This window comes from Idiotropiscis lumnitzeri, chromosome 15, assembly GCF_059441095.1.
Source record: "Idiotropiscis lumnitzeri isolate Australia: NSW breed Sydney's pygmy pipehorse chromosome 15, RoL_Ilum_1.0, whole genome shotgun sequence".
NCBI classification, from domain to species: domain Eukaryota; kingdom Metazoa; phylum Chordata; class Actinopteri; order Syngnathiformes; family Syngnathidae; genus Idiotropiscis; species Idiotropiscis lumnitzeri.
In genome coordinates, this window is record NC_142405.1 from 3,270,259 (window position 1) to 3,297,505 (window position 27,247).

The window sequence follows — 27,247 nt, forward strand, 5'->3', positions numbered from 1 at the left end:
AATGTGACTTTGTCTTACATTTTAATGCGTTCATGTGTTGAAAAAAAAATGGAAATTGGCAAAAAAAAAAATTGGCTGCTTAAACGATTAATCGATGACGCCCTATTCTTGACGATAATTGTAAATAATAAATAATTTTTCTTAAGTAGCTGTATAAGCCTACTTAAAAAAATGTATAATCGACTTTAAAAATATATCTGGATCAAGATGATTTTATTCCGTGCAACCACTTGGCGGAATAAAATTGAGTAAATTCAACAAAAACATATTTTTTTTTGGGGCACTTTTTTCAACTTCTGGCTTTAAACGTCAATTCGTAGTCGCATCAACTTGATGAACGAGAAATAGGAACGCTCGATAAGCAAGTTAGTTTGCGTCCAGGTGTGAAGTCCAACTTCCACACTCGGCTTGTTCTTCTCCAACTGTGATAGCGCAGCGGCGTCTTATTGATATTTGAGACAAACTGCTGGCTGTCTGAAGCCCACACGGACGTCGGCGTCCCTCGGAATCGCGAGCAAACGGCTCGCCTCACTTGATGCTTCCTCGCTTTTTTTTGTTTTTTTTTTTCTTCTCTTGCAGCCTTTCAGCTATTGACCAAATGACGGCTTGATTCTCGCAAAGCTTTCAAGGCTGCAGTTCGGGATGTTCTCCAGGGTTTTTTGTGTGTGACTCTGACAAACTTTGTGATTCACATTGATTGGACAAAAAAAAAAAATTGCTTACATCAATAGAGAGGCCAAACTGGGACCTGAAGGGACCTGCGCTAATTTGTCCTCGTGTTTAGAGGCGATGGACGAAAGACAAGTTGGAGATTCGCTACTTATTTTGTGAAATATTCTTTCCACCAACTGGTGCTTTTAAGCAAAAAAATAATAATTCTCCTGATTCTGGTCGTTGCTTGGACATTCCACCTACTTTTGGAACGTGGTTCCAAGCAACTTGACCTTTTACATTTTCACCAATGAGATTATTTTGATGTTTTCAGTCGGAAACCACACTAAGCCCGTGTTGAAAGTTAATTTTCCAGCACTGATGTGTCGAACGGTTTCCACTAAAAACTGATCAACTGTTTCGTTGGTGTCAGCAAAGCATGTGCAAGCCACGTGTGTGAAAGTTGTTGAAAAAGTTGAACTGTGAAAACTGTCATTTTTTCAACACTCAAATGTTCTTGTAGAAGTGACAACTTTCCAAAAAAAAAAATCTGCTAAGGAGCTTGATGCTTTACCATTTCTGTCTTTTCTTGCTCGGCACCGCTCCGCCTGCTACAAAATGGATTCATCGGCGACATCGACATAACAAAACAAAAAATACAATTGCGGAAAGTGTCTAGTTTCGGCTAACCGTCTTTTTTTTTTTATAAATTGATTCCAGAGAACAGTCGCTTTTAATTGACTAGATTTAATGTGAGCGTTTAATATGGCAAACAGTTTGTCAATAAGCTTGGATTTAACCAATGTCAAGCCATTTACAAAGCGCAGATTTCCACATGCGAACTCGAGAAAAGGTGCTAATTGGAATATATATATATATATATAAATATATATATATATATATAGCGTTAAAAAATGTATACAAAAATCTACGTGCGTAATGTTTGCACAACGAGCCCGCTGTTGTGCTATGATGAGCTCTGATGCGCGCGTGTACGCTACTTTTTGGTGTGCGCGTGCGTGTGTTTGTGTCTGGTGTCTCCTCGCCTCTCGAGCTCTGTCAGGCCGCCAGCTGGAAGACGAGCAAGGGGATAACACGCATAGCAATCACAACAGGAGTGGAACTCACCGTTTTGTGTGCAAAAATGTCAACTCTTAAAGCCCTTCTTCTCCGAACACAAACGCACGCGCGCGCGCGTGCACTCGCACACACTTGGCACTCGCATTTCACTCGTCACCCACTCAACTTGCAGCCGAACTCGTCAATGCAAATAAGCCCAAAGCGAAGTCTTTTGCCTTTGTGTTCAAAATGTATCGAAAAATTGGGCAGACGACGTTTTTTTTTTTTTTTTAAATGGCATTTTCGGTGAAGTTGTTAAAGATGTAGCATGCAGCATAAATATTACTTTTATGTTTCGTTTCACATTGCAAATATTTTTTCAAATGACTTTAGGAGTTTAATCTATATTTGTAAGCCCCCCCCACCCACAGCCCAGCCCCCACCGCATCATTAAGAACAGCTGCTGCTTGTTAAACAAACCAAACCAAAAAAAAAAAAAAAAAAGCTATTTATATGTAAAGCCACGGTATTTGTTTTCAATCAGTATGGATAATTTAGACGAGAATATTCTTTGCGCTTTTTGCCAACGTGCGTTATTGCACACAAGACAAAATGAGCTCTGCGAAAATGTTATTCAAAGCAAATAGTTTTCACGTGTCAGCGTTTGTGAAATTGACATTATTACACTGCGGGTCACTTCTGCCCTCATTTTTTATGAAACTTAAATGTGCACTTTTCCATGTACAAACACATTTAAAATTAAACGTGTGTATAATACATTTTTACTCAAATTTTATATAGTAAACTATTGTGATTAAGGGCGCTGATGGTCGAAAATATTTCTTCAAAAAGTCTCGCCACTGACAGTTTTTCAGTCAGTCCATCAACTTGACATTCATGTTTTTTTTAACAAAATAAAACCAGTTTGTCTTTTACACAGTCTATATTTAATTGACTAATGAGTTGCCTTTGCTGATGCTACACATCAATTTTGTGTTTTTTTTTCTGCATGACTTTTTCAAAAAATCATCAGTGCAGATGGTTAATTTGAGGCTTATCCTAGGTATGTGCCTGAAAGATAAGCATGATTAAATCCACGGGCGCATTAATGAGAAGGAGGAGTGTGAAATAATCCTAAAAGGAAAGAAAAAAAAAGGGAGGAGGTTATGACTGAAGTGCTGCAATGTCAAGTACCATTTGATATTTTTTAAAGGAGGACTTCTTTTTTTCCCCTTTGCTAAATATAGGGAGGAATATTTTCTTTTCTTGAAATGCCTTTATGCCAAACGTTGTCATATTCTCCCAAATCGTCGACGACTTTGCAGGAATACCGGAAGTGACACATCCTAATGGCCTTAATTAATTTGTCCCTATTAAATAAAACTAACACACACAGAGAAAAGTCTATTAGCCTTAATTAAGCCTGATATCCTATATGCAGGGAATGTTGCTGGCTCCAGCAGACAAGCCAGGGGGTTTTGCTGCATATGTGCCCCCCCCCCCCTGTCTCTACATGATAGTGCACGGCCATTCCCGCCTCTGGGCTCCTTCTCCTCCTCCTGTGAGAGTTCGAAATGAGAAATGGAAATGGAACCCAAAAAAAAAAAAAAAAAAGCATGGAGGTGCTAAATTAGCTGCCTGATCTGCACTTATTGCCGCATACATCCCTCCCCCAATATTACTTGGCCAATAAGCCCCCCCCCTCCTCCTGCGCCCCCCCCCTCGCACCTGCCCTCCTGGCATTCCAGGCTTGCTCGGAGACATCGCATATTTATCAAGTGCACGCGCTGAATGTATGAATGGATGCACGATGATCAGTTCAATTGAAAATCAGCGTGCGCGTGACAGGCCGACCTGACACCGCCTCGTAATTAGAGAGAAAAACGACGGCGTCCGCGATGCATAATAGAGCAAAAACAATTTACACTCTTCCCCCTCCGTAATGATCCCGACGTTCAAATTGAAAATTTCTGCGGCTATATGGGCCCAAATTGAATTCATAAAGTGTGATTCATGGGCGACACGCCGCTCTTTTCTTTTTCTTTTTTTTGTTTTTTTTTTTTTGCACAACGCACAGCCCCATCGATTGATGGTTCTCTTCAAGCATTGCAGGCGTGCAGCTCTCAGGCAAGAAAAAGCTTAACTACTTAAGCAAATCGCTAATTTCACCTTAAGGCCACCAATGTGCAGCCAGCGATACTCCTATTCAGCCTGCTAATGAATTATAGATGAACTGGGCACACGTCCCACATAGCCTCAGAGAGCAGCGTGCATGGAGGGAAAAAAATAAAAATAAAATACATATACGGATTCAATTCTAGTGGAAATTGCAGCCTTTAGGGAGAATATAGAAAGAAAAATGCACGTTTCCCCCCCTTTGTCATTGTGATCCTACTGAAAGTTTAAAAAAAAAAAGCCTTTAAATGACAGTCTCACACTATACGTTATATTAATGTTGTCAATCAAAATTGATGATTATTTCTTTAAAAAAAAATTAAAATTGTATCCAAAATTATGAAGTCCCCCAAAGACAAAAAAACGATGATACATTAATACATGGCAATGATGATCATAAAATCATAATAAGCAGCAAGCAAGCTGCATATAATCCCCCACATGTTCATGTTAATAAGACCTCGTGCAAACATCTGCAAGGGTGTCAGTTTATGTAAATGTATATTTTTTTATGTGCCTGTGATGACTTAAAGCCTCAGCACTTGATGATATTTTCAAATAAAGCACCAAAAGTTCAGACGCAAGGCCGGATTGGCTGTTTTGTGCTGCGTTCTTATGATTTGAAATAAAACCATGGCTTCCACATGTCTTGGACGTGATATTGTGCAATATTGGCAAAGGAAACGTGCAAGGGGGCGGCGGTGGGGGCTTGGTAGCAGATGTCCCAGATCCCGCTCGGCCTCCCCGGGGAGCGCCTTCCCTATTAGAACAAATGTGTTGTGCCATTGTAAATAGGCACGTTCGGCCCGGGCCGACCCATTACAGCCCGGTCGTGATCAATAGGCTGATAAGAGCCCGACATGGACGTGAAGGCGACACAACAATGAGCGGATATCATCGAACATCTATCTTCATGTGCACACCCCCGCCACACTCCCCCTTTCTGGTCCACAAGGGGCCCTCTCCTGACACACACACACACACACACACACACACACACATAAAGAGTGTGAGCTCATGAAAATGCCTCCCCACGATCCAATAATGCACACATGCACGCAGCTGCCGAGGCTATTATTTTCCTATTTCAATTTGACACCCAGGCCTTTTCATGCTAATTCTATTATTCCTGGAAGTTTATGTGATTTCATATCGCCACAAATCGGTAATGTATTACCCCCCACCCTCACCTCACACACCATCCCCGCCCCCTGTTTTTTTTTTTACCTAAAATAAACCGTATTCCCCCCGCAAAGTAGCCACCGGGAAAATAATTACTTTCATATCAAAACTCTGCAGGAGTGCAGCGGCTCGCTTTTGCCTCAGGCTCCTAACCTCATTTCATCTTTTGGAGTGTGTACGTGTGAATGTATGTGTGCGTGTCTGTGCGCGCGCGTGTGTGTGTGTGTGTGTGTGTGTGTTAGAGATGAATATATTTGTTAAGGCAATGTACAAAATACAACTTGCATTCTCCCCAGAATAAAATAATCTCACGTGATTGACTGGCCCTATACCAGGAAGTCTTGTTGTCGCCTTTAATATACAAAATTATAACACGAGAGTTTAATAAAAAACAAAAAGAGAAACACTCTCTCGTGGTTGACTGTCCCTATCGAATTATTTTGGATTTATTACATATATATATATATATATATATATGTGTATGTATATATATATGTGTATATATATATATGCGTATGTATATATATGTGTATATATATATATATATATATATATATATGTGTATGTATATATATGTGTATATATATATATATATATATGTGTATATATATATATATATATATATATATATATGTATATATACATATATATGTATATATACATATATATGTATATATATATGTGTGTATATATATATGTATATGTTTATAGATAGATATATATATATATATACATGTATATATATTATTATTGTATAGCACTCACTCAGAACGAAACTCACACGTTATTGGCTGACCTTTCCCGGAAGTATTAAGTAAGTCCAAAGTCGACAAAAAAAACAATATCATATTTGACCCATCACACAGCGCTATTTATTTTTTTTGTAGATTTAAATAGTTTTGAAGTCTTAAAAAATAAACTTCAAACCTACGTTTTTTTTAACCCCAGGAAGAAAAGCTGCCATGTGATTGGCTGGTCCTACCCGGAAGTCTTGTTCTCGGCATTTAAGGTCGTACACGATTTCTCGGTGATTGTATACAATAGATTTATTTAAGAAAAAAGCCTCACATATGTAAATAAATAGTATAGTTTTTTTGTTGTTTTTAACAGCTCTTGAGGGTTTTGTTGTTTGTATCTGACACGTTTAAAAGGATATCTAGACACTCACACTCAAACGGAGAGGAGAACCTAACGTGGCAAAGTTGAGCTTTGGCCTTAACCTTAAAGTGTTCGTTCTCGTTACACTTTTTGTTTTCCGGTTTATTCCGTTTTTTCGTGACAGTTCGGCGGTGGTTCTACCGGACTCTCCTCTAAATGTTCCTTCCCGCATTGCGTGCCGTGTTCGTGGCCTAAAGTTCCAGGGCTACTGGACCCCGACTCCGCCCGGTCCCGGTCCCTGTCCGCGGCCCCCGGCGAGGCGCTTCTGCACCCCGATGAGTTGGCGCACTCGCGGACGCCGGGCGCCTGGTGATCATCGGAACCACTGTCAGTGTTCGAAGCGGTTTTTAAGGCTGTCTGGGGGACAATGAATCCGAGCGGCTGCGTGATGGGGTAGAGCAGAAAGTGGCCCTTCCCAATGAGGGGCCGAGAGGCGGATAAGGCCGCTGAGTTGCGTCTGGGTCTGGAGTCCGACAGGAGGCTTTCCACGCTGAACGGGTTAAGTTTCTGCAAGCCGGAGTTTCGGTTGCTTCCGGAGCACAGGCTCGCGCGCTGGCTGGCGTCGGCCGAGTCCAGCTCGGAGCCGCCAGCGTCCTGATCCAAGTGTCTTTGGTTGTGGTTTGGCGTGTGCAGCGAGTGAGGCGACGGTTCGCACAGAGGTTTGGTGAGGTCCAAACGCGGGCCGGTGCCGTGATCGCTGTCAGTGACGTGAGACAAGCCGCTGTCGCTGTCCGATCCCGGGGTGTGAAATAGATCCCCGTGCAGGTGCTTGTTCTGGGCCTTGAGCAGGCGGCGCTCCTGCTTGCGTTTCTTCTTCTCCAGGCGGTCCAGTTCTCGCCGGGCGATCTCCTCCGGGTCCATGGGCTCGCCGCTGCAGGTGGTCGGGTGTGCATTGTGTGCGGGTCGGCCCGGACCCTTCTTGGTGTTCTCTTTTTTCCTCCACTTGGCTCGGCGGTTCTGGAACCAGACCTGCGCGCATGTAGAGCGAGACAAAGCAGGATTTTTTTTTTAATTCTCATATTTCCTCAAAACAAATCAATTAAACGCAACAATGTGTTAATTAACTAACTGCTCCCGCTGTCTTGTCACATGCTACGGCCCTAATCGGACTTTTAATTGGCCAATCTGTGCACACACAAGACGCTGTTATTGTATATAACTAATGTCAGGCTGGGTGTAAATTACTTTTTTTCCCCCTGCGCAATATCGAGCCACGACACTTTAAAACTTGTCTCCATTAAGCCAGAACGATTTTATACATATCTGCAAAATGCTTTATCGGACACCATTTAGATTTATTTGAAATATATATATATATATATATATATATATATATATATATATATATATATATATATATATATATACGTATTTTTTCATTCTTGATTGTCACAACTCGGGTTTCTGCAAACTACAAAGCTTTGGTGGTCTGTAAGCACAATATTTTAAACAAATACCACTCATTTGAAAATTATATATAAGTAATATTATTATTACTAACAGCTTTACGCGGCCTGACGATACATAAAAATAGCACTTTATTTAAAAATGTAACATACTAAATTTCAGCCTTATAGCCTTGATGATTTGATTTCTCTCTGTCTTTTTTTTTTTTTTTTTTTTTTTACATAACTCCAAACTTGCATCTTGAGCACTCCGACCCGGTTTTCAAACATGTCGAAAGGAGGACTGAAAAGCTCTACCTGCACCCTGGACTCGATGAGGTCCAGTCTGAGGGCCAGAGCCTCCCTCATGAACACGTCGGGGTAATGGCTCTCGTTAAAAGCTTTCTCCAGCTCCTCCAGCTGCCAGCCGGTGAAATTTGTGCGCGTTCTTCGTCTCTTGCACCCGGGACTCTCCTTGTCCAGGTCCCCCGAGTCTGCCAGCATAGCACAATCATTCATATTTTTCGACATGATTTTTACTAAACATCTGTCCTGATGTGGTGTTTCAAAGCACGCATGCAGCCACAAGTCTGCCTTGTTGTTTACAAGAATCACAATCATTTGATTGCATTGCCACTCTCATTTTTTGCGTCATTTCCCACCCCCAGCAAAAGGCATGCATTAGAAAGGAAATGATTCTCATTGTGCTTGTCATGCGTGATAATTCCACCCCAAACAACCGCGCAAGCTTACCTGTCAGTTTGTACGGCTGATTGTCTCCGTTCATCCCGCAGCCAGACGTCAGCAGCCCGCCGGAGCCGCCCACGGACGCCGCGCACGACCCATTGAGTAATCCGTCTATGGAGAAGGGGACGGCGGCGGCGGATTGCAGCTGGTGGCCGGCGGCCAGCTCGTAGACGTGATGGTGGCTCAGGTGGTACGGGAAGCCCACCATTCCGCCGCCGCCGCTTCCGCCGAGGGAGCCTCCGAACTGGGCGTGAGGCGGCTCCAGAATCCGGCTGTCCATCATCCCGCGAGCGTCTGCTGGAGGGCTGCTGATGTGTGTAGGGGTGGGATTGTTATGCTTTTTTTTTTTTTTCCGGGTAGTTTAAAAAGCACGCAAACGCGAGTGTGGCCGACGAGGCGGGGGCATGATGTGTGCAAGGCAGAGATGAGCTCCACTTTATCCACATGAACCTCCCCAATAATTAGCCCGAGCTTGTGGGGAATCCGAGACCCAATGAGAGGCTGTAATGGCAGGTGACGTCACAGGCGCCCCCCTCCTCCTCCTCCCGTATCGATTGCTAATTAAGGCTGACATCCACCTCAATAAACAATATCAGAGCTGTCACAACAAGACAAGAGGGCTTTGATAAGAACTACATTGCAGCTTACATCGGGAAGCCAGCGGGAGGAAGGGCCAGCTGCATCCCGGGGAAGGGAGCAGGAAGGCGGATAAGCTTCGCGGACGAGTCGCCCCTCTTGCACGGAAAGGCTCCAGACACCTTGACTTGGTTTTTACGCGTTTTGTTGCAGATAACGCTGAGCACATAGACATCCGACGTCATGGATACATTTTATTGATTTATTCATAACATTTTAGTATTTTGAAAGAGGCATATAAAAATAAAGGTGATTGTTGAAACAGGACTGAAAAGTCGTTTTGAAATGCAAGTGTCGCTACAATGCATCCATATAAATGAGGCCAGATTTAAAATTTAAAAAAAAAAATTAAAAAAAGGAAATGCATGCGCCTTGCTGCCCAATCCGAATCACATCATTAGTCCCTCAAGTGATGCATTCAGCTCGCCAAGTGTGGACGAGTCACAAGGTGTTTAATCAGAGTTGAAATTTGGAACCGAGTACCCCCCCCCATCACCCCCCCCATCCACTCCTCTTCCTCAGTGACCCTTGACACCGGGATTGGCATGTTGTAATAACCCGAATCTCTCAACAGAAGCCGTGATAATTGTTACCCTATTAGCATGCAAATTGTTTAATTAATATTATTATGAGGGAAGGATATTATCCGCTCCTCACTTGACCCTCTCCTGCTCACAAAAAACAAGCATCCACTCTTGCACATTTCAATGAACTCAATTGTAGAAAATGAGCTCCGGTCTTTGAAGTCATTTGTTTTTTCTTTTGTACTTTTGGGTGAGATTTTTTGCTTTAATCAACCCGATAATAAGACGAAAACTGCCCTGCCTTAAAACATTTTTTTTCTCCATTATATCAACTGGCCCTTCTTTGGCACATCCCCAAAAAATTCAATAGGTTGTGTGGTGCTGCCATATGAGCTCATAATTATTTCCATATTGCAAACATTTTTATTGCCATGTTGAACCAAATCAACGTGATTCCGTATGTGCGGATGAGAGGAGCAAAAGTCCCCTTAATGCTCGACATCATCGAGGGCTTCTTTTTTTTTTTATTTTTCCACCCGAGCCAACTCACTTTAAGATCAGTTTAAAAGATAAAAGTCTTTTTCTCCTATTTGACATTGCATGGCCAGTGCAGAGATGAGGTGCTCTCCAAAAATTGGATATTTAACTGTTTGCACTGCTGCTTTTTTTTTTCTTTTTTTAGCTTTTCAGTGTACTGCGCAGCACAGAATAAACATTTAACATTGATGATCTATGAAATTTAAATTAAAAAAGTTGAGTGAACTCAACATTTTAAGGCAAACATTTTAAGTTGGGCCATTCAAGAAAATATTTTAATTATAGTTTACAAATCCAATTGTCACTTTTCTTGTCCCCTAACTTAAATCTTTGGAGCAAACAACTTGTTTGCTTTGTGCCAGCTGTTGTCATAAAAGTTGTGTCAAGTGAAATGACTGTTTTAGCCCCCCCCCCCCCCAAAAAAAACGTTTTTTATTTTTATATATTTTTTTTGCAGTGTGGTCATTTATTTTATTTTGCTGCACTTGATTACTCTTGTTAATTTCTCCCAGTTGTTTGAAGTTCAATGTCATTTATTTAGCCTGACTCAGTTTGACTCATGTTGATGCTCATTTTTCTGCATTTTACATAAATTCGACCTATTCTTTGCGGCCATTTTAACCTCTTCTCTCTTTTTTTGTTGTTGAAATTTGAACGTATATCTGCAAAAAATCTTTTTAAACTTAAATGTTGAAATTTAATGCACCTGTTCACCCTGCTCTAAAAAAAAAGACATCCAAGTAGTGTAGGCCTTATCAGGACGCTCATCCACTGCCAACAAAGATGCCTTCTTTTATAGCAGCACGGCATCAAATTCATTTTTAATTAGGCAGGCAAATTAATAGGCGGCAGTTTAGGGGGTTTAATTACTCAATTAACTTCACGCACGTTAATTTTTAACCATCTAAATTAGGTTGCACATTATTTGATTTGGTGATAATTATAGAATTAAATCTAAATTAATTGTTTTTTTTCCGGGATGATTTGGTTGAACTAGATGCAATTCCAATTAAACAGTATAAAAAAAAAGAGAGAGAGAGAAAGGTTGGTTGCCATTTTAAGCTCCCAAATCCTTTGATTCGATTTCGAAGCAAAGCAACAAAAAAATAAATAAATAAATAAAGTGCCTGGAAATGTCCCCCCCCCTCCTCCTCCACACTCGCTCTCTCTGATCCTTGCAAATGCACTGCCTCTCCCTCTAATCCCACAATTAAAAGTTTCCTCCCATCTAATTATCTGTAATTGTGCCGCTGTCAAAGTAGAATGGAGAAGTGAAAGCGATTGATTTGGACTTTTTAATTCAGTTCATTTCTGATAGAAGAGAAAGTAATTCCCTTCAAATTACCTCATTCAATCCTGACACCCTAATGCCCTTCAAAATCGCAGACCCCCCCCCCACTTCCAACCCCCCCCCCCAACGCTCATCTTTTTCCCTCTCTCTGCTTCGTGTTAAAAAAAAATGAAGCCTGCACTGACTAGTGCCTCCTCATAATAATAACAACCAAACTTCCATTAGAATAATCATTTCATTTCAATTAAAAGTGACTTATCACCTTTGCTAAAACGTGCTTATTATGCCGAAAATTATGAATGCTTGAAGGAGCCCAAAGTGGGGAGTCTAATTGTAATCAGCAAATCAGAGGTGCTTGTCGACGACGTGCCTCTCTTTTTTTTTTTTTTGCTTTTTTTCTCTCCTTCTCCTTTTTCCTGCGGAGAGGCAGGCAGCCTCGGAAATAGAACTAATTTACTCAACTCCCCCGGGAAATCCGCTCAACAGATTAACATTTTCAAAATATAGTAATGATATAATTTGAGAAATGGTGACGCCAATTTGCGAGGAGCCTTTGTGCGGAATCATTTGCATTTTATCCCCCCCCCCACCACCACCTCCCTTCCCCTCCTCTTCTCTTCTTCCTCCCGCTTCCTTCGCCTGCATTTCGCCCCTTGTTAATTACTGCACTGGATGAAAGGGGCACTCTGCTTATTTTATTATTATTATTATTATTATTATTATTGAGCTTCAACTTGAAGACATTCTGCTGAAAGACATAAAAAAATCAAGTGTAGACAAATTTGAAGCCACTTTTTATTCTCATCCCCACTGATTTGGGTTGGGAGAGGCCAATCTTTTTGTGTTGTGGTGAAAATCTTTGAACCATCTAATTAAGAAGCCCACATAGTAGAAAAGTGTCTAATGGCTGCGTCCAACATGAGCAAATAAATTGGAAGTGATTTGAAATGTGATCTATGCAACCTGGGACGACTCCCTCTGATAGAATTCTTGTTTCCTTCCAGACGTTTGATTCTTCTGCCAACAAATGGGAGCCCCGTATTGAACCATGACGTCTTAGAAGAGTTGGCAAAAAAAGATAAGGTAAGCTTAACTCTGCACACAGAGAGGCCTGAGAGATGTAGTTAGCACGGCGGAAACTTGGCTTGGTTGTCTGTCCCTTGTCGCTTCTCACGTTAGTGGAGAAAATGTTGTCCATTATGTTTTGTAGCTCGGCCATCTGCCGCTGCACAAAAATATCCCAAACCCATGAGAATAATGACGGTGAATATCTGCACAAATAACACATAGGAGCTCAAAGTAGACTTTTCACCCATAGTTTCGTTTTTTATATAATATAATGTTACTGTGTACTTTTTGTTACTATCCAAGCAAGACTTGTGTTTCTAAATGTCATCTGATCCCTGATCAGGCTGTTAACCCTCCTTGACCTCGATCACTTGCCACATCTCATCTATTCCCCAAGAGAGCGTTCCGGTGTGCATAAAAAGAGCTATTGCGCCCTCTTGCGGCTTTTTGGTGACAGTGGCAGCACTGCTAACTCACGGACGTGTGCTTGAAATGCATCAGGTGGCACTTGAAAGGTTTTGTCCAAAATAATCGACCTGACACAGGTTTGTGATCATATTCCTCTTGTACGGACACTTTATTAGATACACGTGCGCCTGCTCATCCCATGACAATATATATAATTATTTATATGATGATGATGATAATCCTCTTATTTGTTGAAAAGAGGCTTTAATTGAATAATTAGTGTGGTTGTGAGACAAACCGATTGAAAAAGGATCAAATAGGACTGTTTTGCTTCAATGTTAACAAAAAGAGACACCGGGAGTGCTATTGAATCTGAATAGTTGCATATGAGAGTGGTGAAGTTCAAATCAAATATAGTTGTCGATGTTAGTCTATGCATGAGAACAGTGAACACATTTCAGCAGTGGCAATATTAATACATCTACACTGTTATTAAGATGTAAGAGTGTGAAAATGCATGTATAATGTTTGTACGTATAATATTGCTTTGGGCATTAAGTACTAATTAAGGGGTGTAAATTCTTGATAATGTATGCGACGTATGCTAGTAGGCACAATATTGATTTTACATAACGTGTATTGAATTTTTGATATAACTGAATTGTGAACAATCTAAGAAATATAAAAAAAAAAATTTTTTCAGCATTTCTTGGAAACGTTTTTTTAATCCAATAACACCTCGAACTTTCCAGGCCGTTCTCGGCCATTAATTATGACGTCGTTGATCCAAGTCACGGTGACGAAACTTTGTGGGCGGGGCTTGCTTTGACGCCACAAATGTCCACGGTTGAGCCGACGGAGACGAGTTTGTCGTTGGTTCGGACCCCGGTCCGTGCAAGTTTCCTGGTGCTGATCTGAAGTTGACGTTTTTTTTTTTTATCTTTTATGATCGATTCTACGACTCTAAGACTACAACGTATTCCAACTGGTGAGTAAGAACAACACTTTCTACTGCTATCGAGCTAAAGCTAATGTTCGCTCTCCTTTTACTGAACGGCCGCCCTAACAAAATGATAAAAATAATAATAATTAAAGTTTTTTTTCATCTGACATAACCGGACCAAGTTTGAGCTATTTTATGTTCAATAGCGTCACATATTGCTGTTTTAAATGTACAGTATTGTCAATATTGATGTTAGCCACTTGTTAGCTGCTAGCGCACAAGTGTTAGTGAGAAATCCAAACGCTGGTGGGCGATTTAACAGTATCGTATTATCCCGAATTAGTCACAAGTCAGTTCATAATGACTTTAGTCGATATTAGTTATGTAACTTCAGCCAGCTATTGGCTAATCTTTTGCCTTAGCATAGACAGACTAGCGAGCTGTATGCAGTCTAAATCGGTTTGATTTATTGGATTAGTTTTGCTCTCGTTTCATGGCGGAAATTTGAATTTGTCTTATGTTGGAGTTACTGTACGAATCGTATTTTTGTTTGCGTCCTGCTGTCATTTTAACGTATGGTGTTTTTTTCCCCCTCAAAGTAATGATGACTTGACATAACGGGAGCTAATGCTGCTAGCTCGCGAATAAACATCCGGTGGAGTCTTGTGTTTACATCATCACAGCCTTAGTTTCTGTCCACATGGATCATTATTTACAAATAACTGTGTTTTCTTTTTTTAGTTGAGACGTCGATTTGAATGCCATGGAGTTTCCAGATTTGGGGGAGCACTGTTCAGAGAAGACCTGCAAGCGTTTAGGTGAGCATAGACAGATTGTAGATGGCTCATAAATGCCTTATGAACGTGGAAATGAAAAAGCCACTCTGTCGTGCCAGACTTCCTTCCCATGAAATGTGACGCCTGTCAAGAGATCTTCTGCAAGGATCACGTCACGTATGCGCACCACAAATGCACTTCGTCTTACAGAAAGGTAAGCAGGAAAGTTGTGCAAATGGATTTTCGCTGCACCCATTTATGATTTTAATTTCGATTTCCATGTACATTTCGAGTCACACAGTCAGTTTGGTTGTGTTACATTGGCTGGCCGCATGAAACAACTCAAATTGCACATTAATAACGCCACAGTTGCCAGCAATGGGCTTTAAAACACGGAAGTAAATATTTAATCATAAATAAAACAAACAAGAAACATTTCCAGCTGTGTTTGTCATGAGGTATACTTTTAGGATAGTCAAAATTGGCTCATTTGTCTTTTTTTCCCCCACAGGATATCCAGGTTCCTGTGTGCCCACTGTGCAACATTCCTATTCCCATCAAGAGAGGAGAGATGCCTGATATCAAAGTCGGAGAGCACATTGATCGGGATTGCAAATCAGACCCTGCGCAACGGAAAAGAAAGGTTAGCACAAAAATAGATGTTAGTCTTGGGAAATAAGATGAAATAATAGTAATCATTCAGCCTAGGGTTGTGTTATTGTTGCTAGTGCTTGTTGAAAAATACTCGGACCTTTAAAAAAAAGGAAAAAAATCGCAACAAGATTTTCCAGAATTGTTCCGCCCAAATCATGTAACATAAAATTAATGAATCTAAAAAAATTTAACAATCTTTAACGTTGTAATCACACTTCATGTTCTGGCTTGCAGATATTCACCAACAAGTGTTCCAAAGGCGGCTGTAAGCAGAAGGAAATGATGCGCGTGACATGTGACCAGTGTCATTTAAATTACTGTCTTAAACACCGACATCCACTCGACCACGATTGTAAGACCGACAGCAAACCTCTGTCCCAGGCCGGGTACGTACTTGTACACTAAAGCCCAATATTGCAGGTAAGAACTCTTTGATCTAATGTATTTTGTGCTAGACATGCTGCTTTAATGAGGGCTCAGGGTTCTTCCTCCACCTCCGCCTCCACCTCGCCCTCTTCAGGACATTCCAGATCAGTTTCTAATGGCGGCAGTGCGGCCAGCAGAGGCCAAAATAGCAAGTAAGAAAAACTCCATACTATGGGATGCCTTGCGATTGTTTGTTTTAGTGGCTCTCAAATGTTTTATACTACCATCATGACCAACTTCAAATACAATAGTGACATAAAATAAGTGATCATCCAAAACTAGGCAGAGGCTTCATTCCTGGAAAGTATGTTTAATATAGTAAACCTCTGTAATCTGCACCCTTTGAACATTAATACTGTTGTTCTACCACTAGAGGGAGCCACACTTTTAGGAATCACAAATCAATTTGACTATGTCTTCTGAACCTTGTCTTCTTTCCTTTCCAGCGCGAGCAGACCAATGTCGACCTCGGTCTCAGCACACAATGTGGTGCAGCCGTCGGCGTCGTTTCAGGCGGGCATGGTAGGCAAAGGACATGGCACGGACTCTGCGTTCCCAGCGACGTGACCGTTTAGCCTTTAAGTCTCTTCTGCTTTCAGACTGACGAGCAGGCCTTACAAAGAGCTCTAGAGATGTCTTTGGCTGAGTCCAGACCACCTTCACAGCCCACCCTCAGGTGAGCATGTTGCTCTATTAAAGGGATCCTCAAATTATGCAAGTTTGGTTAGATTTTGTTATCAAAATTGCTTAATTATTTTTTTTTCTTGTGCTAAATAATAAAAAGTTATTGACAGTAAAATTAATATACATTTTCGAGTCCATCCCTTTTTTTTTTGCATCAGTATATTTTCAGAGTGTGTTTGTGCCTCAGTCCGCAGGAGCAGGAGGATCTGGCGCTGGCTCAGGCCCTGGCCGCCAGTGAGGAGGAATACAGGCGCCAGCAGCAGAGACAACAGGTACCAGCCGGAACAGTTAGCTGACACTAACATTCTAGCATGTAGGTACGCGGCCAACATGGCGCCTTATCTTATTTCCAGAGGGTCAAATGGGAATTTTTGAGTTGTTCTGTAAACGAGTGATGGAAGATATTGATTGTAAGGATCCTTTTTCTTTCTTTCAGGGCCGAGAGTCCAAACAGTCGAACTGCAGCCTTTCTTAATCTTGGACCGCTACTTTTCCTTTTTCTTTTCTTCCCAAGCTGTGGTAATGTTCCACTAGAAAACCTCATGGGCTGGATCTTCAATATCCAGCGTTGACGATTGTCTTTATTTTTCAACGAAAGGATCAAAATTTGCTCACTTGTCGCCTTCAACACTGAAAACTAAGCACACAATGCCCAGCAGCTTCTGTCATTTTTATGAATGCGTGGCTTTGTACATATGTTATATACATATATGCTGATTATAAAACGGATATCTATGAAGAATTAATAAATTATGTCATGTGCGTCCGTGATTTACGTTTTCTTTTTTTCTGCCCAGTGCACTTGCTATTCCATGCATGTGCAGCAGAGGGCAGTATAGCTGCATCGTGTCGACGTTTAAAAAAGTATTGGTACATCCTCGCCACTGTACTTTCTGAAACACCAAAAATACGTGTCAGCTCAAATGAATGCATAATCATGCCAATAATCATGCGAAAGCTAAAAAATGAATTATTAAATTATATATTTTCAATTAAATTATTTTGCACGCGTATTGTTTGCGCATGCTTTTAACATGTATTCAATATTTTTGGGTAAGAGCCAAAACTACAAATACAACATAATAGAGAGGCAGCTCAATGAATTGCAGTATAGGAAAGTTTATTTTAGTGACACAATTCCTAAAGTAAAAAATGACGTTTAATAAATATCAAGCCATTTAAAAGTAACCACAAATGGTGTCCTATCTTTTGCATCTCAATATTTGTCTCATTTTTCAAGCTCTGCCGCAGCAGTCTCCATAACATGTCCACACAAATAAACAAGTCTTGACCACTCCGAGACCCTTTGGTCATGTTACACATGACGCATTTGTAATGCGCACTTGAGGCAGAAGCTGCACCTGCTCTCGCTCCACTCCTCAGGGGGAGATGGATGATCTGACTCAAGATGAGAGAAATTCAGGAATGACTCACGGCAGTTTTTGTGGAAATGATGGTCTACTCTTGAATCAAAATTGCAATGTGAAATTTCATTCTAGCTTCTCGTGGTGTGGCGTTGCAGTGGTGAGCTACTTATCTACTGTCCATGAAAGGGGGGGGGGGTGTATATTAGTATGGTGTGATTCTGTTGGACTCCACATTGTCACAATTAGCTGTGTTCAAATCAAAAGACATAATTGTTTTGAAGTAATTTTGAATAGCTGTAGCTAATGGACGGGAGGTGGAGAGCTAGTGGACTCAAGTGAGCCAAGAATCCGACCTGATGACAGCAGGACAATTGATCGAACACGACTCAATAAAAGCAAACAAAACAAGACAGGCAAGAGAACACAATGGAAGCTGAACAGCTCATTGGGCCGAGTCACAAACCGTTCATTTTATTCCCGCTATTTTTGTCGGATTCCTCACTGCCATACCCTGCAAGAAACGGCGTGATTCAGGCTGAATTGTAGTCTGGACAATCAAAGCCATCACACGTGACCAGAGAGGCCACGTGTGCAAACTGTGCTTGTGTACTCAACCCAGAAAGCACGTGACTTGAGATGCGTTGACCGACCTCGTCAAAATGAAAGCGTCAACTCTGGAGATTAATTTTAACATTTTTGGCGCAGTTAATTATTTTAAATCATTTAACTCCGTTGTATTTAAGTCACAAATAATTAGCATACTTTGCAAATACAAATGAAAAAAAATTCTAATTAATCTCCAGAGTTAACACTTTCATTTTGACAGCCTTAATAGAGAGAGAGAGAGCGCGAGAGAGCCTGAATTCGTGAGTAAGGCTTTTTCTTTGGAGTGGTCTTTTTCCTCTACTAGGAGGTCCAAAATGTCCCACTCGTGCGTCACAACCAAATAACGTTCATAGCAAAAGTTTGAGCTTCATTATTGCTGGCGTTCCAGGAGCCATTCGCCGTTCGTCAGTTCCGAGGCATCGAGTTGATCAGACGGGGCCCGCCGGACATGGTTGCGGACTAATTGTGAGTCAATACAACGTTTCCCCGAGGCTTGACAGTGACAGTCCACCGGCTGCTGAATTTGTTAATTGCACATCCGCCATCTTTGTTAATCGTTGCCTTGCTTGCGATACGAAGTGGTGTGTTTGTTGATTTTTTTTTTTCACATTAGTGTATAAATTAAAGTCAATGCTAATATTAATTTACTTCAGTGCGTTTCATCAGCGCATGTAAATCGCCGTTACTGTGTGGGATTTTCCAAATGTCAAATCCTGTATGTGCCTCGGCAAAACTAAGGTTGTGAAACACATCGTGTCGCTCGTCCAGCTGGTGACGCTTCTAAGAAGCAAGCACCTGAAATGCATCCCTAATTTCCTCCGAGACTCTGGTTAATATGCAGCGGTGGCGTCCAGGGAGGATAATAACAATCTTGTGCCGGCACGTGCCATTGATTTGTATAGTACAGCAAATAAGTCAATATTAAACGTGCTCTTGGCCAAACAGGGAAAGCTTCCCTTGGCAATAAATTCACTGGAAATGATTACGTGATTGTTGAGGATAATAAGATCATCGGTTGTTTGGGCACACCGGCTAATAGATCCACACTCTGCAGCCAAACTGAAATACTAAAATTGGAAAGGCAACCCTGCATAAAATGACCATTGCGAAACCGTCCCATTAAGACCAATCCATTTTCTTTAGGTTTGACTTTTAGCTCACAGGGGGGAACGCGAGCTCGACGACCACTGACACCGCCGGTCGGAGCCCGATGGGAGCAATGATTCTTCTCTCGGCGTTGAGTTTGTTTGTTCAATAATTCACCAATCTCCATGTTCAGCTGCTTGCTTGAATGTCTCAAACAGGCGTCAGGCCGCAGTTGGCAATCAATCCAGTTGCGTTTTTTTTTTGGGCTACGCCCCTTTTCCAGCCAGCCTTGGCCGGTTGCCATGGAGACGCTCATAAGAAACAACTCCAGGAGGTATTCCTGAATTTAATTTGGCCTGCCTTTTTTTTTTTATTTTCCCATCCTCATGCTTCCATCTTACACGAAAGCGCGACTGACGGACAAACGCTTTATGTGCGATTACGCCGCTAGCGACGTCACTTTAAGTATGCGAAGATTTTTCGCTTTTCCATTTCCAAGCGTCACGAAGAATGTGGGCCCCAAAACAGAACCCTGTGGAACCCCCACACTCAACAGCGCATCAAAGCAGGCCTCAGAGCAACCCCGGCAAACTCGCCCTGATTGACGTGACGTCGAAAAAGTCATTCTTTTCAAACCCTTTCACTGACGGACGACACCCGACAGCCGTGAATAGAGGCGTCTTCGCAGGTGACACGTTAACACCATCACCCCCGTTGAGCTCACTCAGCCGCTCATTTCTGCGCATTGACACGGTGATAAAGAAACAGCTCCAGGACCAATTAGAGGGTCACCATCGGCTCGGTTGCCATGGACTGCGGCCATATGTCTTAATGCTCGTATGGCTCGCTGGAGAGTGTGTGTTGGCTGCCTCAGAGCTTGGATGACGCACTTACAAAGGCAATCGTGAAAAGAAAATGAGCCAGACGTATCCAAGTCGGAGTACGATTTTGATATGATCCATATGGCTTGAGTACAAGTAAAAAATAGTTCAAATAATTACTTGGAGTAATTCAGTGTTCTGTGAAAAATCTACTCAAGTACGGAATTTTTTTTTTTTAATAGTGCATGAATGGTAAAATGACAAAAATATGCTACTTCAAATATTGCCCGAAAAATGAGGCTGGTAAAATTTTCAAATAGTGAGCGTGATATTGCTCAGCGTAACCAAGTAAAAGTATGTTTTCGTCTGAACAAAAGTACTCAGGTAAAAAGCATGTCGCAGTAAAACTACGCTATAATTTTGCAAAAAAAAAAAAATGTAAATGTAGCTCGTGACTGCCCAGCTTGAGTCGCCGGGAACCGAGGCATCGAGACAAGGAAGCGAGCGACGCGCGGGATGCTTGTTCGGGTTGCTTGGCAGCTCGCTAAATGGCCGTCATGCCGGCAGGCGCGATCAAGAAAGTGAATGCGAATGAGATGTGGCGTGAGGGCATGACGTGCTCTCTATCGTTATTTATTAATTCGGTAGAATTGATGCGTGGAAATACACAAACGGCACGTTTGCAAAACGCCAGATTAAAGATGAAGTTACTCCCTTCCTAAAGTATTGGAACAGCGAGGAAGAGTCAACGAGACACTCAGTTAATCGTGGAATCAAACCAACCACAAAATTGTACCTTTAAGTCCACAAACGGAAGCCATAAAGCGAAACGCCATAGATGGGCTAAGGAATAGCGTTTCTCACCCTTCAAGAAACAAATATTTCAACACAAACGGTCGACACAGGCAGATGGATAATCTAAGATAATGTAACAATCAGCAACAATACAAAATCAGCATCGTCCTCGTTTTTTTTATTCGTGGCTCATGTCGCTGTTTTATTTGACTTACCTGAGGCAGAACCATCATTACCGCTGTAATTAAAATCACAACACTATTTGTTTCCTGTGTTACAGATCTCCCGCCTCCCCGCTCCTAAAAGCAGCCTCCCTCCTCCCTGATTGAACCCAACCGCTCATCGCTATCACTGACAGCTCCAACACTTGGACGCACAGATGCCCCCCCCTCCGCGATGCCCACGACGAATGTGCCACCGCAGCATCCCTCGTCCTCCTCTCGCTCCTGCGGGGAAGCGCAAGTGGATGATCACCATCGTGGAAGGGGAGGAGGAAGTGAGTGGGTGGGTGTGAACGGAGTGGGGCGGGGGGGGGGGGGGGGATAGCAACAAGAATCAGACAGCAAGCGGGAGCGGAAGGACTCGGTACCGGCAGTCGGGACTGGATCGTCTTCATCATCCAGGTGGGTTACAAAAGATTAGCATTTTTTTTTTTTCCAAGGCTGATGTGTAAAGTTTGCCAACGGATGCTGTTGCCTTCTTTGTCATTCCTCTCAAGTGAGACGTTGGCTTACATTTGCATTTTTTATTCAGCCTCCCTTCCTCCCCGCATGCCTTTGCTTCATTGCCATCATTTCATTTGCAAGCATTCCCTCTCCGAAAAGTCCGGCCGGTGTTTTTTAACACCGTTCACTGTCAAGTCGCATATTCCCATTAGTTAGTTTTTTTTTCTTTTTTTTTGGGGTGGGGGGGATAGGGGGGGTCATATGTCTTCTTCGTTTTTGCTCCCCGCAGTGCCGCAGAGTTGAATTAAAGTTTAATGCGTCGATCTGAAAGCCGTGCGTGTGAATGCAGTTTAATCAAAGCACCACCGGAATGCACCTGAACATCTGATAGCGACTGTATGTCATTACGCAAGATCGCATGCGCCTGCAAAGCCATTTCTCAGCCCTCCTCAGCTCCTCCCGTTCTCCTCAGCATCAAGGTTTGATGTTGACCTTTTGGAGGAATGTTGAGATCATGTGTGAAGGAGTAATGGGGCTGAGAGAAAAATAACTCGACTGTAAATGTGAGATTGGATTTTGGGGTGGGGGCGGAGCCATCCCATATTTTAAAAAATAAATAAAATAAAAAATAGCAGATACAATTGAAATATTAATATTTATAATATCATCTTGCGCAATAACTCATCCACCCATCTGAGCTGAAATGTTTTTAATCTGCTTCTTTCAAATTTAAAGTGCCGAACAAAATAGTGTGCACCCATCTAGTGGTCACTAGTGGAATTGCAGTTAAAATAAACAGCAGGCAGAACTTAATATTGTTACAAACTGCACAAAAAAACTGCAAAATGGTGTCAACTCTTGTTGTACGGGGTCAATATATATATATTTTTTATTCGGCCGTACGGCAAAACGCATTACGGCTCATGCCTCCCAGAACTGAACAACCCGTCGTCACGCACGTGAACTGCCAGCGGAATAGAGTCCATTATCAAACGAGAGTCGACATAATTGAAGAGCCACATGCAGGCCGACGCATACGAGATGTTTTGTGTTTTTGCCGCCGTGGAGATGCAACACGAGCGCCGCAGACGGCCCTGCGGGAACCTTCCGGGGAGAAGCTCAGATTAGCGCCGATAGCGCCGATGCGTGGAGTGGCCCTTTAGGAGTCATTCACAAATTGACACCTCCTTTTCAAAGTGGCGCAAAAAGAAATGAGGATTTGTGATGAGGACGTTTGGTCTTGTTTTCACATCGCTTACGCCAAAATGTCTTCTTTTTTTTTTTTTAGAGCGTCGGTTCGATACGTTTAAGCTCACAGGCTTTATCGTACGTGGACATATAAGGGCAAAAGTTGTTTTAATTGGGTTCTACTCTCACCAGCCCCGTCCAAACGTGCTCTTATAATTCTTTTTGTTTTCACGTTGGGGACAACAAAGGCCACTTGGTAAATTGTTCCGCCGGAAATTGGAAGGAAAACAGAAAAGAAGGAACTGACGTTGGCCTGTGACTCACCAGCCTTGCCGTCAATATTTGCCTTTCATTCCGAGGGTCCAATTTGAAAGCAAAAGATTAGGCATGCTGACGTCGAGGCAAGATGTCACCTATTTTGTTTTTTTCTAATATGAGTCGTGTGAAGGGCCAACATTTTTATAGAAATTGTCATTCCCTACCATTGACGGATATATACGTCAAAAGTACATTTATTTTACCTGGGCCGGCAGCGAATGAGTTAACTATCTGAAGCTCAAAATACATGCGGATATAAGGTTACTAATTTCCGTTTTGATTTGACAGGCTCCCAAAATGTCCGACATGGAGGATTTGGCCGTAGCGAGCGCGCAGGCCAACGCATCGGCGAGCTACCCGCTGAACCCGGCCAGCGTGATCGTGTCGGTGGTCTTCTCGCTCATCTTCCTGCTGGGCACGGTGGGCAACAGCCTGGTGCTGGCCGTGCTGCTGCGGAGCGGCCAGGTGGGCTACAACACCACCAACCTGTTCATCCTCAACCTGAGCGTGGCCGACTTCTTCTTCATCATCTTCTGCGTGCCCTTCCAAGCCACCATCTACTCGCTGGACGGATGGGTGTTCGGCTCGTTCATGTGCAAGGTGGTGCACTTCTTCATCAACCTCACCATGTACGCCAGCAGCTTCACGCTGGCCGCCGTCTCCGTCGACAGGTAGGAGAGGACCTAAAACAACTCCAAGTATCCTGAGTTTAGATTTAGGGGCAGAGCAGCGGCGGCTGTGAGGTTTGTTGTTTCGGGGGATGTTCTTCTTGATCTTTTCTGCAATGATTTGCATCTTTGAGGGTCTTAATATGATCAAAAACTTTGCACACGCATCAAGCGTGGTGAAAATTTGAATATTTTAAAGTTGGCATACGGAGCTCTACGGTACGTTTGAACGAGGGCTATTTCATTTCATTGACTTTGGATTTTTTTTGCCATTTTTGGGGGGCGGCGGCGATCTAGGAGTTATTAGAGGTCATATTTTAACAACACTTCCTAGAGAACTGATCCGATCTCAAACGTTGGCTGTTTCATCTTAAGATGTTTCAGAACAAAAGTTTTTTTTTTTTTTTTTTTTTTTGCAGGGCTTTGCCGTGGCGGCGCTCTGTTTACAAAGAAAAATGATGATACTTTGCACTTGTGAAAAAATATTTCTATTTTGTCCTATGTGCCAGTACCTCAGTGCTTCTCAAATAGGGGGGCGGGGCCCCCTAGGGGGGCGTGGTGTGACCCTGGAGAACATGCTTTTTTTCCCGTACTACAATGAAGTGCAATTGCACATCTACTCCACTAGTTGGCAGTGGCGCTCTCCTTGCCTATTGTGCGCAGAGAGTATTAACTCGACGGCGTAGGTTTGTTTTGAAACGAAACTGCTATCATTTATAGTTGCAGCGGAGATTGGGTGGCTGGTGCGAATTGTTTTCTTCTTAGTGGGAGTGTAACAGAAAATAATTGAAAAGCACTGCCGAACCTCAACATGGCCTGGGTTGCCCTTCACAGCTGCTCGCAACTCTAGTGTGATTTAAAAAAAAAAAAAAAAAGTTGCTTACTTGACATATTCAAAACGAAAGATTCCAATGGCACACGAAAAAAAAAAAAAAGTCGAAGGCTGATTAATGGATCAAGGGTGGCGGAAAATGTGGCATGAGGATGAAACAAACAGCTGTGTCACTTTCATTTGAAGGAGGAAGCGGGATGCTTTGTTGACAGACGACCATTAGGCGGAGCTCATCGAGACGCTCGAAGCGTAATTGAATTTCATCCGCGGGCATCGGAAAGCGACCCGCATTGTCCGCTCGCTCAATGCAGGTCGCTTCAATTCGCAGCACACGCTGATCCCTAACTGATGCGTGTCGCAAATTAGACACGCCCATTAGGCCGCAGACGAAATCGGACATTTGGGAAAGGAGCGTCGAGCCTTCGGGCCGGGCACGGACACGCTAAGTCGTACAAAACTGAAGAGCAATGTTCGTTGAAAAGCTCGTGATATAATTGACACACTTCTGAGACAAAGATTTGAGTTGAATCGGATGGAATTCATATCGAGAGGTTGTCGACAGGTACTTGGCCATCCGCTACCCGCTGCGCTCCCGAGAGCTGAGGACGCCGTGCAACGCCGTGGTCGCCATGGTGATCATCTGGGGCCTCTCCTTGGTGTTCGCCGGGCCTTACCTCAGCTACTACCACCTGATCGACTTCGCCGACAGCGCCGTGTGCATCCCCGGCTGGGACGAGCGCGACCGCAAGCTCCTGGACACGTGCACCTTCCTGTTGGGCTACGTCATCCCCGTGCTCATCGTCAGCCTGTCGTACACGCGCGCCATCAAGTACCTGTGGACCGCCGTGGACCCCCTGGACGGCATGTCCGAGTCCAAGCGGGCCAAGCGCAAAGTGACCAAGATGATCATCATCGTTTCGGTGCTGTTCTGCATCTGCTGGCTTCCCTACCACGTGGTCATCCTGTGCTACCTGTACGGCGACTTCCCCTTCAACCAGGCCACCTACGCCTTCCGCCTGCTGTCGCACTGCATGGCCTACGCCAACTCTTGCGTCAACCCCATCGTCTACGCCTTGGTGTCCAAGCACTTCCGCAAGGGCTTCAAGAAAGTCTTCAGCTGCCTGCTCAGCAGCAACGGACGCAACAAAGTGCACGTGGTGCACGTGGCCAACACCGTGCCGGGTTTCGAGGCGGCCTCCACCGAGGTGTCGCAGATGAACGAGGAGAACGGCCGGCAGAACGAGTGCGAGATGACCAGCAGGAGGCCGGCCGAGCCCCGGGAGGCCGCGGTCACCCTCAACTTGCCCTTTCAGAACCCCACATGAGACGATCGATGAGAACCGCATCCTTCGTATTCAGCCTCGTTGCTGTTTTCTATATCCCAGATGAAATTGCGGGGTATATATACTTTAAGGCGAGCACAGCAAGACGTCGATCAATCCCTCTTCTCATTGAACCCGAACCCAAAAGTAGGGATGGGCAAGTACCAATAGCAAATGTTTGTTTGGTTCTGATCCCAGACTTATTTCAAGGTATTGGGTAGTCATGAAGCCTTCCGATACTAAAGGCAAAAAAAAATGAAAAGAGCTCCTTGCCAGTAGTTGGCGCTATACTGCAGCAGTTTGACAAACAAAAGTAAATCGTGATGTGTGTCCGAAAGAAAGGAAGGTCTTTGGCCGCAATTATCTGTTAGCAAGCTCATTTCAAATTTGATGTTTCTGAAGTACAAGCGTCCTCAAGAGCTGTGAGAGAAGCAGGCTACAATCTTGATTGGTCGCCAGTCAATCACCGGGGTGAGACAAACGAGCATTCGTCTCTGGACAATTTTTGGGAGATTAGGAGGAAGCCGGAGGAACCTCAGAACTTTTTTTTAACTCGTCTGAAATGAATGAAGAAGTCAGTGCATGTCTGTTTTTTTGGGGGGAGGATTTAAATTTGATGTAAAATGTTTGGTTGAGACTAGAATGTCTATTTACTCTTTATGTTATTATGTTTTATTTCTTTTATTTATTTATTTTTTTTAATTCTTTCGTGTTACATCACAAGAAAACTTTTAACGACGTGACGTGTGCCCAACTGTGTTCGTGAATGTAACACTCGAGTGCTTTCACCTTTTTGGCCTTAACCATCCTCCGCACTTTATACGAACTATATCGCCTCACTACAAACACACGTTGGACTTTGGGGAAAAAAAAAAAAATGTGACAAATTGACACTTAAATTTTTCTTGAAAATGTGCAAACGTTTGTGCTCCATTTTGACCAAAATATGAGAACTTTTTTTGTCATTTTTCCTCTCATACGTTTTGCGCAATTGTTGAACTGTGTGTTCTGTGTTCCGCATGCAATTGAAGAAAATATGATCGTTCTCATGTTGATGATGTGTTCACTTTTATAATCCTGTCTGTACAAACTTTTAAGATTCAGGTGATACGCGGAGGATTCTGGCAAAAATGGGCACACTTAATTGCTTTCCTTTATGGCCGTGTTTCGCTTTGGTGTCATTTATAATCTATTTACCTTGATGTGTTCCTTGACGCACTTGTTCACCTTGTAGATTTTGAAAAGATGATTATTTTCTGTGTATTCGAAAACAAA

At 42.8% G+C, this 27,247-nt stretch overlaps 3 protein-coding genes across 6 annotated transcripts in view; 2 read left to right on the plus strand and 1 right to left on the minus strand.

Moving 5' to 3' along the window:
- The window catches only part of zfand2a (zinc finger, AN1-type domain 2A), a 77,017-nt gene extending 59,942 nt beyond the window's left edge, over positions 1-17,075 (plus strand). The window contains exons 1-11 of one of the 4 annotated variants that reach the window (XM_088316941.1): positions 12,350-12,428; positions 13,790-13,809; positions 14,506-14,582; positions 14,660-14,754; positions 15,052-15,183; positions 15,429-15,580; positions 15,650-15,772; positions 16,067-16,142; positions 16,220-16,296; positions 16,492-16,576; positions 16,741-17,075. In XM_088316941.1, the coding sequence (XP_088173067.1) occupies positions 14,528-14,582; positions 14,660-14,754; positions 15,052-15,183; positions 15,429-15,580; positions 15,650-15,772; positions 16,067-16,142; positions 16,220-16,296; positions 16,492-16,576; positions 16,741-16,779 (834 nt within the window). In that variant the 5' untranslated portion in view covers positions 12,350-12,428; positions 13,790-13,809; positions 14,506-14,527 and the 3' untranslated portion in view covers positions 16,780-17,075. Of the gene's footprint in view, positions 1-12,349; positions 12,429-13,688; positions 13,810-14,505; positions 14,583-14,659; positions 14,755-15,051; positions 15,184-15,428; positions 15,581-15,649; positions 15,773-16,066; positions 16,143-16,219; positions 16,297-16,491; positions 16,618-16,740 lie in introns of those variants that run through there. The other 3 variants (XM_088316942.1, XM_088316943.1, XM_088316940.1) reach the window with 3 other exon arrangements.
- uncx (UNC homeobox) lies at positions 6,057-8,847 on the minus strand. Its single transcript, XM_088316938.1, has 3 exons — positions 8,364-8,847; positions 7,929-8,104; positions 6,057-7,194 (listed from the first exon to the last, which is right to left on the minus strand). The coding sequence occupies exons 1-3, from the start codon at positions 8,638-8,640 to the stop codon at positions 6,328-6,330; spliced, it is 1,320 nt and encodes a 439-aa protein (XP_088173064.1). The 5' UTR covers positions 8,641-8,847; the 3' UTR covers positions 6,057-6,327.
- Positions 17,076-21,506: 4,431 nt separating the features above from the next.
- galr2b (galanin receptor 2b) lies at positions 21,507-27,060 on the plus strand. The gene is made up of 3 exons (XM_088316939.1): positions 21,507-21,602; positions 23,439-23,821; positions 25,213-27,060. Exons 2-3 carry the CDS (start codon positions 23,448-23,450, stop codon positions 25,973-25,975), a joined length of 1,137 nt encoding a protein of 378 aa, XP_088173065.1. The 5' UTR covers positions 21,507-21,602; positions 23,439-23,447; the 3' UTR covers positions 25,976-27,060.
- Positions 27,061-27,247: the final 187 nt, after the last annotated feature.